The following is a 14,058-nucleotide window of genomic DNA, read 5'->3' as shown; positions in this document are numbered from 1 at the left end:
ATCATGCTCAGCCAATGAGCATTGCTCTAATAATGTGGTACAGTATAACGTGTTATTTTGCTGACATTATCTAATCCGGAGAACATGTGTTTCAAACCCGTGGTCTTTATCACTCAGTATTATTACAGCTAATGTCTGCATGCTTGAACAGTTAAGAAATGATTGGGCGGCACCCAAAGGTCAGGGGCAGCAGGCTTCCTCATTTTCTTAGTCCTCGGCTTGTCGAGCAGGGCCATGTGTTCACCGTGTTTATAAGGAGGCTCTGTGTGAACATCGCGTGACTTTGGAGGTCAACATTTTCAAAATCGCTCCGGTTTAACGAGGCGTTGTGCATGGCTGATGTTTCTTATTATAGAGGGACCTATTAAAGTCAGATAATGAGTAGTGAGTGTGATTATGTCGGAACGTCAGCTGTTTCATCTTGTTTCGTTACTGTACCATTACATCAGCGGATAAGTGCTAGCTATCGGAGTCATTACCCTCGGTCATTAGCTAGCATGGGCTTGTTATCCATGCTTCCCAGTTGCCTAGTGACGGTGTCCTCGTGCGTTACCCAAAGTAAACGGCTTCTGCGTTTTGTGTGTTTTTCACTGGTGCGAGTGGGAAATGCAGCGATAATCCACAGACTGCCAGTTTGTGGTGTAAGGAGCAAAACAAATCATGCAACACTATTTAGGAAATGTGCCAAGACACGAAGACGCAATCGTATTTATCAGTCGGGAAAGACAGATCCTGCTGCAGATGAAGTTCCTCCTCCATGATCATTCAAGCCAAGTGTGATGGACTTTTTATAAAAGTTTTGTAAAAAGAAAAAAATTAGAACAGCTCATTGCAAGAGAAATTAAAGATCAATAAGATCAATAAGCTCAAGCAAACCTATCCTGGGCCGGAGAGGATGCTACAAAGAAGATGGACGCAGGACCGCTCTAGTTTTTTTTTTTTTGCCTTAAAGGCTGGTGGGTGGCTTTCATTTTCCTTTACACATAAGCTACAAGAGCGGTTTTGACATTAGCAGCGAACCTAGTTCCATTCACCAAAACGAATAAAAAATGCACGTTTACCTTCATACCTACCTGCACAATTTAGCTTCAAGATCGTGTGTGAAAAACGGTCACATCACACATAAATCTCTGAGTATCTCCTTTCGCTGCTAGCTCAGGCATCTGGGACTGAAAAGGGTTCTTTAAAAAGGTGTTAGCCATCTGCGTCAAAATATTCCTCCTGCGCGCAAACAAACATACGGCTTCGCAGACATATTGCTAGTAATGGAATCAGCACTGGCAACAGATCCAATGTGCTCCAATGCATATGGGTCGCCTAGGCAACCTCCGGCGAGGGCATCCATGTGAAAGCATCCTACTTTGTAGAGAAACGCCAAAAGTGTTTAATGGAGGTGTTTAAGGAAGAAAAATGAAAGGGAGGAAAGAGAATAGGGGGAAAGTGTGTAAGGAAGAAGGGCAGGAAGGGGGAATGGTGGATAAAGCTGGTAAAGCCAGGACAACTATAACTTTGAAAGAAAAATCGTTTAAGGAAATCAGTAATCATTTCATGCATATTTATAAGGGAAGGTCTCAAGAAGTCTCGAGGGAGCCCCAATTGGCAAAAGTTTGACAAAGTGGAAAACACCTTGTGACAAAATATAAAATGGAATATAAATGAATGGTTACCATTTTTAGACTCTGACGTGTCCATCAGATCAACCCTCAGGGGTTTTGGTCCGAAAAAAATCAGGCCTGAGAGAAATCCCTCAACTTGGAATTCCCAGCGGGGGAGTCGAAATGAAGGCGGAATAAGCAAGTGAGGTTAGCAAGTAAAGAGAGGATGTGCGTGTGTGTGTGTGTTCTCTCCATGGATTCCTCTCAGTGTTTCTGATGTGCAGAACTTAATCGCAATAATTACTCTGATAAGATATTTGGCTCAAAAGCTCAAACTCAAAACCCCTACCGCCTCCTACACACACACACTGGATGTGTTAATCAGTTATAATCTCTCTGTCTCTTTCTATATTGTACACACACAGACTTTCTCATTTGCCACTTCGGTGAAAGGGTAGAGTGCTTCGAGACGTCATCCTGCCTAATGAGTGCTTCAATTTTTCCATGGTTCTCCATGAACAGGGTGCGAAAGCCTTAGCAACGTGTGTACTCACTTGAAAGTCCGAATTTTGGAATTCAAAGCTGTAAAGAAAACTGGCTGTGTGTCATTTGGGGATTCAGCGTTGTTTATTTATTAGCGGGTGGACGGAAAAGTGAACCTGACAGTGCAAGACTTCTCAGACTGAAGCAGAGATGGCAAAAGTACACACATCCTTCACTCAGTAGCAGTAGAGATGCTCATGTTTGAAAAGACTCTGGTAAAAAATGAAGTAGCCTACGTCTGTGGTGCGTGAGTGCCAGGGCTAAGGGCCTTGCTCAAGAGCCCAAGAGTGGCAGCTTTGCAATACCAGGGATATGCAATACCTTGAACCCCCCGGCCTTCTGATCATTATCCTAGCGCCTTAACCGCTGAACTACCACTCCCCCTGGAAAATGTTGCTATTTACTGTATCAATTGGATTGAATCACATGGGCCAAGTACCAGAACCTGGAGAGAAGATGGATGAGACTACAACCCCGAACATACCTTCGCTTGAACTCAAGAAGGCATCACACGTTCGAGTCAATTTGGGTAAAACATTTGTAAGTCCATCAGATGGATCCTCAGGGAACTGGCGTGTTCCCTGAGGCCATGTTGATCAAATGTATTGCTTTGTATGATTTTTTTTCGTAATGAATTCAAATCAAAAGATAACCATGTTACAGCTGTCTGACTTACAATGAAGACGTATTCCGATGGCATCGTAACTTGAAAATCGAGTCGAGACATGGCCTAGCCTACCCAGGAGTCTCAAGGAATGGCGATCGGTATGGGGTAGTGTACGCAAATATTTTATTAATTTAACAAACCGTTGGAAAATCGTAACTTTGGGGCTACCTGTATACGGTTACAATAACCAAAAAATAAACATAAAAGCCACAATAGCCACAGAGACGCAATAGCCACTGTTTACTTCTATCAAGGAACGTTGAAAGGTCATCTGTCCTCAGGGTGAATCCAGACCTTTCGCCGTAGACCTGAAGGCCATCTTGAATCGGCTGGGTGGATAAACAAAAGGAATTTCCACCGTAATCCGATTACATGTGCCCCGGTAAAGTGACCAAAACACATCTAGTGAAACAAATGCGCCAATTAGATCGTCATTTCTCACATCTCCTGCCACACATTTAGCCTGGTTAATTTGTGTCTGTCACCTCACACCTCCATCATCTCTCTCTCTCTTTCTCCCTTTCCAGTATTGTATCACTTTCTTCCTTGGCTGTCTCTCTCTATCTCTTTCTCGCATTTTTCTCCTGTATGCTTTCCCTCTCCTCAGCGTATGTTTTCCTCATTAGCCCAGACTCTAAAGGGAAAATGAGAAAGAGAGAGCGAGATGGATAGAGAGAAAGAAAGAGACACGCACCAGCATGCAGAACAGTGAGGGGAACTCGGCCTTCACGCTGCATTAATTGCCACTTTTAACTCCCAGATTTCCCAGATGAAGATCTGCCGGAAAAAAAACAAAAACACAAAACCCACAAAGACAGGCAGACCCACAAACTCCCGACACAAGGACCTCCCCGTGAGGCTCCGATTCATTTCTCCAGTTTTTCGCTTTAATTAATCGCCGACCCTGACCGGGATGCATTGCGTCCTGAGGACGTATGAATGCACGATAATGAGAACCGAGGACCTTCTGATCTCATCAACCCGCTTTTCTCTTACATCTCGTCGCTCCTGCGCTTCGCCCGCGAAGTGACACCGATCGTCTCGGCTCACATTTTCGCTGCAGTACTGTGTAAGTGTGCGAAATGAATTTGACGAAGACGCGTTATGCTTTTATCTATTTATAATTAGATTCAATGTTCAAGAACATCAATTAAAAGTGGTTGTCACGACGCGGCTATACGCACACACACGCTTCTTCCGCTACGAAAACCTCGTCTAAAGGTTCAAATAGGCACCGGCGGAGGCTTTTATCCTGACAAAGCGATGGACTCCAACATCCGGCTGTGTATAAAAATAAATGAGGGCGAACGCGGATGTGATTGCGCATGAGCTCGTCGACATTATGCTAATTAACGGCTTTTATTTGTAACTAGCCAAAAATAAATAGAAAATAGAGAAAGATCCAAAAGCAGGTACACAAGACATACAGGTGTGTTAGAACAGAAATATCTACTCTATCTATCTATCTGTCTGGCTGTCTGGCCGTCTGTCCGTCCGTCTGTGTTTCCACCCTTCCAACCTTTCCACCCAGTGTACATAGTAAAGATCTCGATCTATCTCTCTCTATTGCTCTCTCTCAGGTGGAGTGGCTGAAGAACGACGAGCTGGTGAGTTCGTTCGACGATGACAACATCGACACTCGAGCCGACCACAACTTGATCATTAACGAGGCTCGACTCTCCGACTCGGGGAACTACACCTGTCTGGCCAGCAACATAGTTGCCAAGAGACGCAGTGCCACAGCTACCGTGGTTGTCTTCGGTGAGAAACACACACACACACACACACACACACACACATGCCCCCTATTCTTCCTTAGTAGAAGTGACGACTCATTCCCAGCCCCACCGTCACAATCATTTTCCCACGAGTCAGTTAGGACAAGCGAATACAGTAATCTCTGTTTTTACTAAATTAAAGGCCACTGGCTTTTTAGTATTTGAGACCAACCTGCTCTCCATCAGCATTCCTCCCGAGTGTAATGTTTCGGTTTCACCACAAACCCTCGACCACCTCAGCGTGTTTGCGCCGATCCCGGGGAAACTCGAGGAGGGGAAAAATGTTTGTTATTTTTTCCTCCATGAATGTAATCTTAATCCTTAATGCTGTACCCCAGAGTGTCAATTACAGCGCAGCATTAACAATCAATACGTCTTTCTTAACGCGTGCACGTGAAGCTGCTCCGTCTTAATGCCGTTTAAACACGTGCCGTGTGCTGATCTATCACACACACATATACGTACACGCACACACACAGACACATGCACACTAAACCACACTCAGAGACCAGAGAGAGAGGGGGGTGATCCACATCTGAAGCACTTCTGAAGTTCTGAAGAGCTTCTGTTCTTCACTGGAAAATCTTTATCACATCATGTCTATCAATGCCTGTGCCTTGTTACCTGTCTGTCTGTCTGTCTGTCTGTCTGTCTGTCTGTCTGTCTGTCTGTCTGTCTGTCTGTCTGTCTGTCTGTCTGTCTGTCTGTTATGCCATGCCACTGTTTGTCTATTCATCCATGCCTCTGTCTGTCTGTCGTGTGTCTGTTTATCCATGCCTCTGTCTGTCTGTCTGTCTATCTATCTATGCCCCTATCTATCTGTCTGTCTATTTATTCATGTTTCTGTCTGTTTGTCTGTCTGTCTGTCATCTGTCTGTTTATCCATGCCTCTGTCTGTCTGTCTTTTTATCTATGCCCTTATCTATCTCTGTCTATCCATGTTTTTGTTTGTCTGTTTGTCTATTTATCGATGCCTCTCTGTCTGTCTGTCTGTCTGTCTGTCTGTCTGTCTGTCTGTCTGTCTGTCTGTCTATGCATCTGTCTGTCTGTCTGTTTATCTATGCCTCTGTCTGTATGCCTGTATGCCTGTCTGTCTGTCTGTCTGTGCCTCTGTCTGTCTGTCTGTCTGTCTATGCCTCTGTCTGTCTGTCTGTCTGTTTATCTATGCCTCTGTCTGTCTGTCTGTCTGTCTGTCTGTCTGTCTGTCTGTCTTTTTATCCATGCCTCTGTTTGTCTATTTATCAATGCATTGGCCTGTCTGTTTATCTATGCCTCTGTCTGCCTGTCTGTCTGCCTGCCTGTCTGTCTGTCTGTCTGTCTGTCTGTCTGTCTGTCTGTCTATTTATCCACACTACTGTTTATCTATCTATCCACACCTCTGTCTGTCTCTCTGTCTGTAATTTCTGTTTATCCATGCCTATGTTTGTCTGTCTGTCTGTTAATCTATGCCTCTGTCTGTCTGTCTGTCTGTCTGTCTGTCTGTCTGTCTGTCTGTCTGTCTATTTATCCATGCCTCTGTTTGTCTATTTATCCATATCTCTGTCTTTTTATCTATGTCTATTTATCGATGTCTCTGTCTGTCTGTTTATTTATTTATCCACACCACTGGTTGTCTATCTATTCATGCCTCTGTCTGTCTGTTTGTCTGTTGATTTATACACATGTCTGTCTGATGTTTGTCTATTTATGCCTCTGTCTGTCTGTCTGTCTGACTGTCTGTCTGTCTGTCTGTCCATGCCAATGTCTGTCTGTCTATAGCTATGTCTGGCTGTTCTTTTTTTGCTGTCTGTTTCGGTCTGTTATCTCATTGTCTTTCAACTCTCCCATCTAACCATCCTTCTGTCTGTCTGTCTGTCCACACCTTTGTTTCTCCGTTTGTCTGTCTCTCTGTCCTTTTGTCTACCTGTCTAGTTGTCCATCTTTCTGTCTATCTGTGCATTTATCTGTCCATATTCGGTGTATTTCTTCTGTCTCTCTTTGTGGACAGGAGCTGGATTGTTTACTGATATACAGCGTACAGTTAAAGTGTAACCGAGCAGCCGGTTGTCGTTGGTAACGGCATGCACAGTCTCCTCTTCTGATTTATCCCTTATCAGCCTCTCTCTCTCTCTCTCTCTCTCTCTCTCTCTCTCTCTCTCTCTCTCTCTCTCTCTATCTTTCTCCCTCCCTCTCTTTAGTGAACGGAGGATGGTCTCTGTGGACCGAGTGGTCTCAGTGCAGCGTGGACTGTGGGAGAGGAGTACAGAAACGCTCTCGGACCTGCACCAACCCGGCGCCGCTGAATGGAGGAGCGTTCTGCGAGGGCATGTCCGTCCAGAAGAGCACCTGTAACGCACCCTGTCCCGGTCAGTGCTCCCTCCTGCAGTCACACACACGCTTTTACAAAAAAACAACTCGAACCATGCCATCACTCGCTCCTTGCTTCACAATCACACCAGATCTGTCACACAGAAATCTCGGGAAAATCGAGTAAACGTTCAACTTAAACACTGAATATATTTAAGTGGAAAAGGAAGAGATGACACACACGCACACATACACACACACAAACACACACACACACACACACACACAAACACACACACACACACACACTCACACAAGGATAAGAAGGCGCTAACTGTCACCTCTTTTCTTCTGTCTCTGCATCTTCTCCATCTTTACACCAACGTTTCCGCCTTTAACTCCTGAGCTTTGGGAAGCGCTAACTAGCAGCTAGAAACATTCCCCCAGCAGAATGTGTTAAAAAAAACACACGAACCCACACACACACACCCACACACACACACACACACACACACACACACACACACACACACCCCTACAAATACACATGTTCTTACAGAAAACTACAGCATGATTCCATACTATCTGGCCAAAAGTATTTCCAGCCATCTGTCTGTCTTTCTGTCTGTCTGTCTGTCTGTCGCTCAGCTAATTTTGACTTGTTGAGCAGTTTCTTTCTGTGTTTGCCATTTGGGGATCGTTTCCTAAAGACAGATTTAGTAGTAAATTGACAGCTCACGTGCCATAATGACTTCGTCCTGCACGTCATCCTGGAGGACAGAGGAAGGAAAAGGTAGCGTCTAGCCGACTGCCTGCACCTGCACGCGTCCTGTCCCCATTTTCTCGCACGAACGAATTAGTTTGGGTCCCTCCGAGCGCCGGTGGACCTGGCCGTGACCCACTTTTCGGCGTTATTTTAATAATCACCTCGCCGAGCTGCGGCAGGCAATAACCCGCTGATTTAATTGCCTCAGCTCTTTCTCTCTGGGAAAGCGGCTTAAAACTCATATTTATATACGAGCCGCTTCATCACGCGCACTCGTTTGAATTATTACCAGCTTTAAAAAAAAAAAAAAAAAAAAAAAAAAAAGGGAAGGTAATTTGAAAGCACGCCAGAGCGCTTTATTTTATCGACGCCTTCCCAAATGAAGTCGTTTAGCCCCAGACTCCTTTAAGTTAAGACGATTACGCCGATTATGGCTCGTTCGAGGAATGAAAGAGCCGCCGTTGTTTTCCCGATTTTTCACCGAGAACTCCGGTCACATTGTTCATTATTCACAAAAATGCCTCCGCAAGGTTGTGGCGGAAAACGGCTTCGGCGGAACGCGTTTCGGCAGCGTTACCATCGATCATTTTCCACCTTCTGTGTGAAACAATCGTGGCGAACGAATCGCCAGCAACATCCGGACCGCTATAAAAATCCATCTTTTTTTCCCGTATTAGCTATTTGCTAAGCCTGTCCAATGCAACTACCTAAACGCCACATCAGTCTCGTTTTGTTTTGCTTTATTGAGCGCATTTTGTGAATGAGAATGCCTTGTAAATCAGATATTTTTTTCCTTCAGCCAAACTAAAATACGCCACTGGGTCTGTCCCAAGACAGCGATTTCCTAGCCCAGTGCTGTTTAGAATTCATCAGACCACATTAGCGAGACATGTTACATCCGAGGAAGCAACATACAGCACCTGCTCTTAACGCCTGAAACCCGCGCCGCATTAGCGCTAACACACAAACATCATTTGCATTTAGATGAGTGCGGAAGGACCCTCGCTTGGCCATGGAGGGTTTTAAGAACTTGCAATACAATAATCGCGTAAATTGTTTCCTCTAGGGCGCTCGCACGCGTAAGGGCTTCGCGGCGGCGGCCAAGCCTTCAGCGTGACATCCGGTGCACTCAGATTCGCTAATTTATAGGAAATCTGTAACGCTGGAAAAATGGAGGGTGTCTGTTTGTTCTCATTGGTTTGTGGAATGAAAGTGACATGTGATAACCCTTGGTGATTGGTGAATCTGTTTTCAAGCGTTAGCAAAGATTAGCAAATGTTTTCATTCGATATGACTGATAAATTGGTCTTAATCCGTATGTCCACAGTGGATGGCGGATGGGACGAGTGGAGCAAGTGGACCGAGTGTAGCGCCCAATGCGAGAGGCAGAGATGGAGGGAGTGTACCGCTCCGGTTCCTCGCAACCGCGGGAGAGCCTGCGAGGGCAAAACTCATGCCGTGGAGAACTGCACCGGTGACCTGTGCACTCAAGGTAAAGCCTGTTCAGAGGTCATCATTATCATCATCATGATCCTAATCATGATCACCATCATCATTTCCATCTTTACTGTTTGTTTCATCATTTGCTTTGTTTTCCAGCACCATCTTCATCATGACATGGCCTGGTGTTCTTTAGATACTTCTGTAAATGGTCTCTTCATACAGTGGCATAGGCTTTCAAACCCTGAGATCATCATTGCTATATGATCAACCCTTGATTGTGAAAAGAAACTGGCTGGACCTACCAAAACGGCTACAATATGTACATATACAGTGGAAATTTTGATCCCACTCACCATTGCAAAACAAGTTCCTTCAAAAATCCTGCGTACGGCCCCTTTTTTAGGGTGTTCCATAAGTTTTCGATGGGATTGAGCTCTGCGATCTGGTTGGCGGTTGATTTTGTTGAGTGCTTTGGGTCATTGCCATGTTGAAATATGAAATTCCTCTTCGGGTTTCAGCTTTTTGAAAGTGGACAGAATGATTTGTGTGGTATTCGGAGCTATTCATTTCCCCATCTATCTTGCCCTTGGCCCAGCTAAACAAGGAGCATCCTCAAAGCATAATGCTACCCCCACCATGCTTCACCGTCGGTATGATGTTTCTTGGATGATGGTCAATATTGGTATTGGTTAAAGCCCTCATTATGAAAACGTGTGCAGACTTATGTGATCAGGGAGTTGTAGTTTATTTTTTTCTATTATTTAAGTTATTCATTATTACAAAATGATTATTGATCTTGTTCCACCTCTGAATTTTTGTTTATTGGAAGAGTAAGGTTTGAAAGATTTTGTTTGTTAAAAGAAAGTAATTTCTGTCCTTATATTTTTTTAAACCTTACATTTCATAAGGTTTCCTGTAGACTTTTTTTTTGTATATCCACTGTATATTTATAGCAAATGTGGGAAATTTCCACATTTCCACCAAGTAGCTTAATGTGTAGAAACCCCGACTGTATTAAGGATGCAAACCACCACTATAATAACAACACCTGAACAATTTCCACATCTTTAGACCAATCCGGAGAATCCGGAATCTGACGCTGTTGTAGTTAATCCCGAAAGGCTCAGTTTTGACAAATCGAGGCAAAGCATCGTAGCGTCGTTGTCTTGCAGTTCGCTTCTGCTTTCTCCCTTCTGTGGGCTGAAGCAAAAGTGTCTCAGTGCCATCTGTCAGCGCATCCCGACTGTAATGATGCCATGCATCATTATCTCCAGCTGATGTTGGCACAGCCAGCATTTGGACTTCACTGCATGATCTGAATCTCAGAGTGCCTTAGTTAAGTGATTCGGAGGTGCTCTCTAATTCTCTTTCTCTCTCTTTCTCTTTCTTTTCTTCACTCGCTCTCTCTCTCGCTCTCTCTCTCTCTGTGTCTCTCTGCAGATGGGAAGATGCTGCATGATGTTAAGCCTCAGAGTGAGTCTTTTTTCTTCCATATTTCATGTCCCGGATTCATTTTCCCCCAGAATCAGCGCCATACCTTCAGTGAGATTGTTTGGCTTCTGTTATAGCCTCCGCTGTTGGCTCCTTTACACATCGGTCGAGCGAACCGCTCGTATATCAAATATATATTTGGAAATCCGATATCGGGTAATTCCCTCCTCGGCGAAAAAGCTGTCACCGAATCGAGTTTAAATATGACAGCGCAGGCTTAAATTGCCCAGACGCTCCCTATTACAGAGCTTTAATCAGCTTATCCTTCACTCCGAATCGTCGCACGCACCTGCCCAGGTAGAAGTTTGTTTTTCCTTCAGACGTCACTCTTCCGCACGGCGCAGGAGATCAGGATAATTGAGTGGCGCCGCTAAGCATCTGCATTCGCATCTGTCAAAATTTGACGTTTGATTAAGAACAGCTCACCGCATGGGCGAAATACTGAAAACCCACTGCTTCCAGGACACACCCTTGCTCCCATCCATCCAACTATCCATCCATCTACCTATCAATCACATTTCATTTATCCAAGGTCTATCAGTCATCAAAAACATTTCTCACAACCCCTGCCCTGTTTCAAGTTCAGGTCAATTTGCGGCGGTCAGATTAGGCAGTATGAGTGATGGGATACGGCGGGTTGAGTGCGAGCTATATTTAGCCCGAGCTAATGGGATGCAATTACTGCACATTAGCTCACTTAAGCAACCATAGCGTGTCTTCTGATGCTCCCCTGTGTTTTGCGTCAACTCAACCAATCACCACTTAGCACGTTTTTGACCGAGTGTCAGCATCAGGCTCCGTCTTCCGTCTCTAAATGCAGCTCGGAATCTTTACTACAGAAGGTCAAACAAAAGTACTCAGCATGAAGCCCAGGTTAATTACGTTTTGTCCATTTTCTTTGTTCCCGACCCGATTCTTAAACACCATGTTCTCAGTCTGAATTAACATGTGATGTTAGTGGCTGTCCAGTAGCCTCTATAAACCTCATCAATTGCCATCATCTCGGAAGTTCAATTTCCGTTTATTTTTCAGATAATAAAAGCTGTTATATGCAAATAAGTGGAAAAGTACCAGTTATTAGTTACCAGTCTAAACATCTACTCAAGTTTAAATAAAACATAGCTCATTTAAAAATGCACCCAAATTTACAGGGGATTTTTTTAAAAGGACAAGGGGATATACAAAAAACCCTACTTTTGCATGTTTGCAGAGAAAAAAAAAGTCTCCCGTTATAATGTCACTTACAAAAAATAAACGAATGGATCAACTCAGTGACGAATCCAAACGCTTTGATTGGACGCTGAGTTCTCAACAAAAGTGTGTGATTAGTTATACAGTAATGCTCAAATGTAATGCAACATCAGCAGTTCTACTGTAAAATGGAACACTTTTCATTCATTTAATATGACAGTAAAATGACACTGGTGATAGAGTTAGCTTCATAGCACATTAACAATTTTGGCCTAAGTCCCTGTTAACTTCCGACCCTGGTGCTAACAACATTAGCGATGTCACACACTGATGCAACCCGCCAGTACAACAATGGTGCAAACTAAAGATATAAGTATTATTATCTTATCATGGTTGTGCAGGTTTGATGTCGAGATTTAATAAGCTGCCAGTTGCATTACTTTTACTCAGTACCGAATTTGAGTTAATATACTTAAGTATAGTACTTCAAACAAAACATACTTAAGGGAAAAGTAAAATGACTGATTTAAAAATGTAATTCGTTACTTTTCCACCTCTGGTTGCATGTACCCACTGAAGTCCAAAGAAGCACTACCTCATTAGGAAACTTTAAATACAGTAGTTTAAGCTTACAAGCAGTTCTCCAGCGTCGCCCTCCCTCCCAGCATGGCCGATGCCCTTTTCTCGTCCTCGGCGAGCCTGGCGAGAGTCCTCATCACCGCAGAGGTCAGCTTAACAGATGTAGCTTGGTGCGGGGTGCCGGCATACTTTGGCGTCTCTGATTAAAGTTATGAGAGTCCTGGAAATTTGTACCTTCCCCGATCGGAGGTTTGTGCCAAGCGCGTCGTCATACGCTGCGAAACGTATGCACGGTGCACCTGTTCCCGTTTGCACAGGTGTCCTAGGGATTTGCCAGACTAATCACTAGCGCCGAACGTGACAGCCATTTTTCAGCGGTTGTAATTGAACCATGACCCCCGGTAATGTTCACTTATCAGTGCCAGCCTTTTTTTTTTTTGTCGGGAAATACATTTTTGGAAAAGACGCTGCTTATGTAAGGCCAGCAGGTTTCAATCCTTACAGTTTTTTTCGAAAACGAATCTAAAAAATGAAGGAACCTGATCTGAGATTTCTGTCTTAAATTCAATTATAGATTTGTCAACTGAGTGACAACCATGAAATACTGCTTGCGGGCGCCTAAAGTATTGCGAACTGCAATTGTTCAATGAGTAATGTTTAAGGGGATATTGCTTTCCAGCTAGTTCATCATCTCATACGCGAAATATTCCCGCTAGCTAACAGCGAATACTTCTGCAGCTAATATCTCTGTGCTCTTGCAGGTATGGATGGCTCCAATGAGGTGGCACTGTACTCGGGACTGGCAGCGGGAGCCATCGCTGTCACTGTCCTCGTCATATCGGTAACGCTGTACCGCCGGAGCCAGAGCGAATACGGAGTAGATGTCATCGACTCGTCCGCCCTCGCTGGCGGGTTCCAGTCCTTCAACTTCAAATCCACCAGACAAGGTGAGACAGGAACGATTGAATGATGGCTTTAAATAGGAAGCCTATTCATTTATGTTCAGCGAGTCTTCGATTAAGTAGAATGTTCTATGCGGTGAAAGCAGATGTTAGCACTCTGCTGTGCGCAAGTAATAGATTTATGAGATCATGCAGTGGTGCCCTTGGCCTGCTCGAACTAAAGGTCTATGGAGTTGTTCTTAATGCATGATCTGATGCAGAACAGAGGCTCTGAGTGTCTCAGTGCTGACCCGTATGTCCTTGCTGAGATTGCTTCCTGATCAGTTCTTTATAGACTCTTGTGGCAGTTCTGTCAAGACCACACACTCTGATTCTGTATAGAAGCATGCTGTGCCGAACATCTATTTTATGAACGAGTATATTATTCCTGTCTTGCACCTCTCAAGCTGATCATGCTTTCAGCAAGTCACTGTAAACATGCTGTGCTCATGGTCCAGAGAGGCAGACTTTCCCCTGTCTGCACACAGCAGCCACCACCACCACTGTTTTCCACAGACAAACCATACAGAGGGAGGGGGCGATGTGGGCTCAGTTGGGTATCCTCCCACAACCCATTAGTCTTGTTTAACTAGACCAGCTGTCCCAGTCCTCCTGCTCATCATACTGAATGCTTCTTTTTGGGCTGCCATAATTCCCCCTAATGTCACTCATGTCTATTACAGCACTGTATTTTTCCCACCACTGAACAAGTGTAATTCCTGCCACTCTCATACCCTCCATCGGTCAAGTGTCATTTCCACCACTGGACCACAGACAC

The 14,058-nt window shown here is 44.4% G+C and overlaps 1 protein-coding gene across 5 annotated transcripts in view; it reads left to right on the top strand.

The window, feature by feature from the left end:
* The window catches only part of unc5db (unc-5 netrin receptor Db), a 249,279-nt gene that overhangs the window by 208,235 nt on the left and 26,986 nt on the right, over positions 1-14,058 (top strand). For 3 of the 5 annotated variants that reach the window (XM_083526365.1, XM_083526364.1, XM_083526368.1), the window contains 5 exons: positions 4,386-4,566; positions 6,761-6,928; positions 8,963-9,127; positions 10,519-10,551; positions 13,101-13,286. In XM_083526365.1, coding sequence (XP_083382491.1) covers positions 4,386-4,566; positions 6,761-6,928; positions 8,963-9,127; positions 10,519-10,551; positions 13,101-13,286 — 733 coding nt within the window. The remainder of the gene's footprint in view (positions 1-4,385; positions 4,567-6,760; positions 6,929-8,962; positions 9,128-10,518; positions 10,552-13,100; positions 13,287-14,058) is intronic. The other 2 variants (XM_083526367.1, XM_083526366.1) reach the window with 1 other exon arrangement.

Source organism: Silurus aristotelis (genome assembly GCF_946808225.1).
Source record: "Silurus aristotelis genome assembly, chromosome: 23".
In the NCBI taxonomy this organism is placed as follows: Eukaryota; Metazoa; Chordata; class Actinopteri; order Siluriformes; family Siluridae; genus Silurus; species Silurus aristotelis.
Note: the sequence above shows the minus strand (reverse complement) of the source record. Positions and strands in the feature narration are given on the sequence as shown.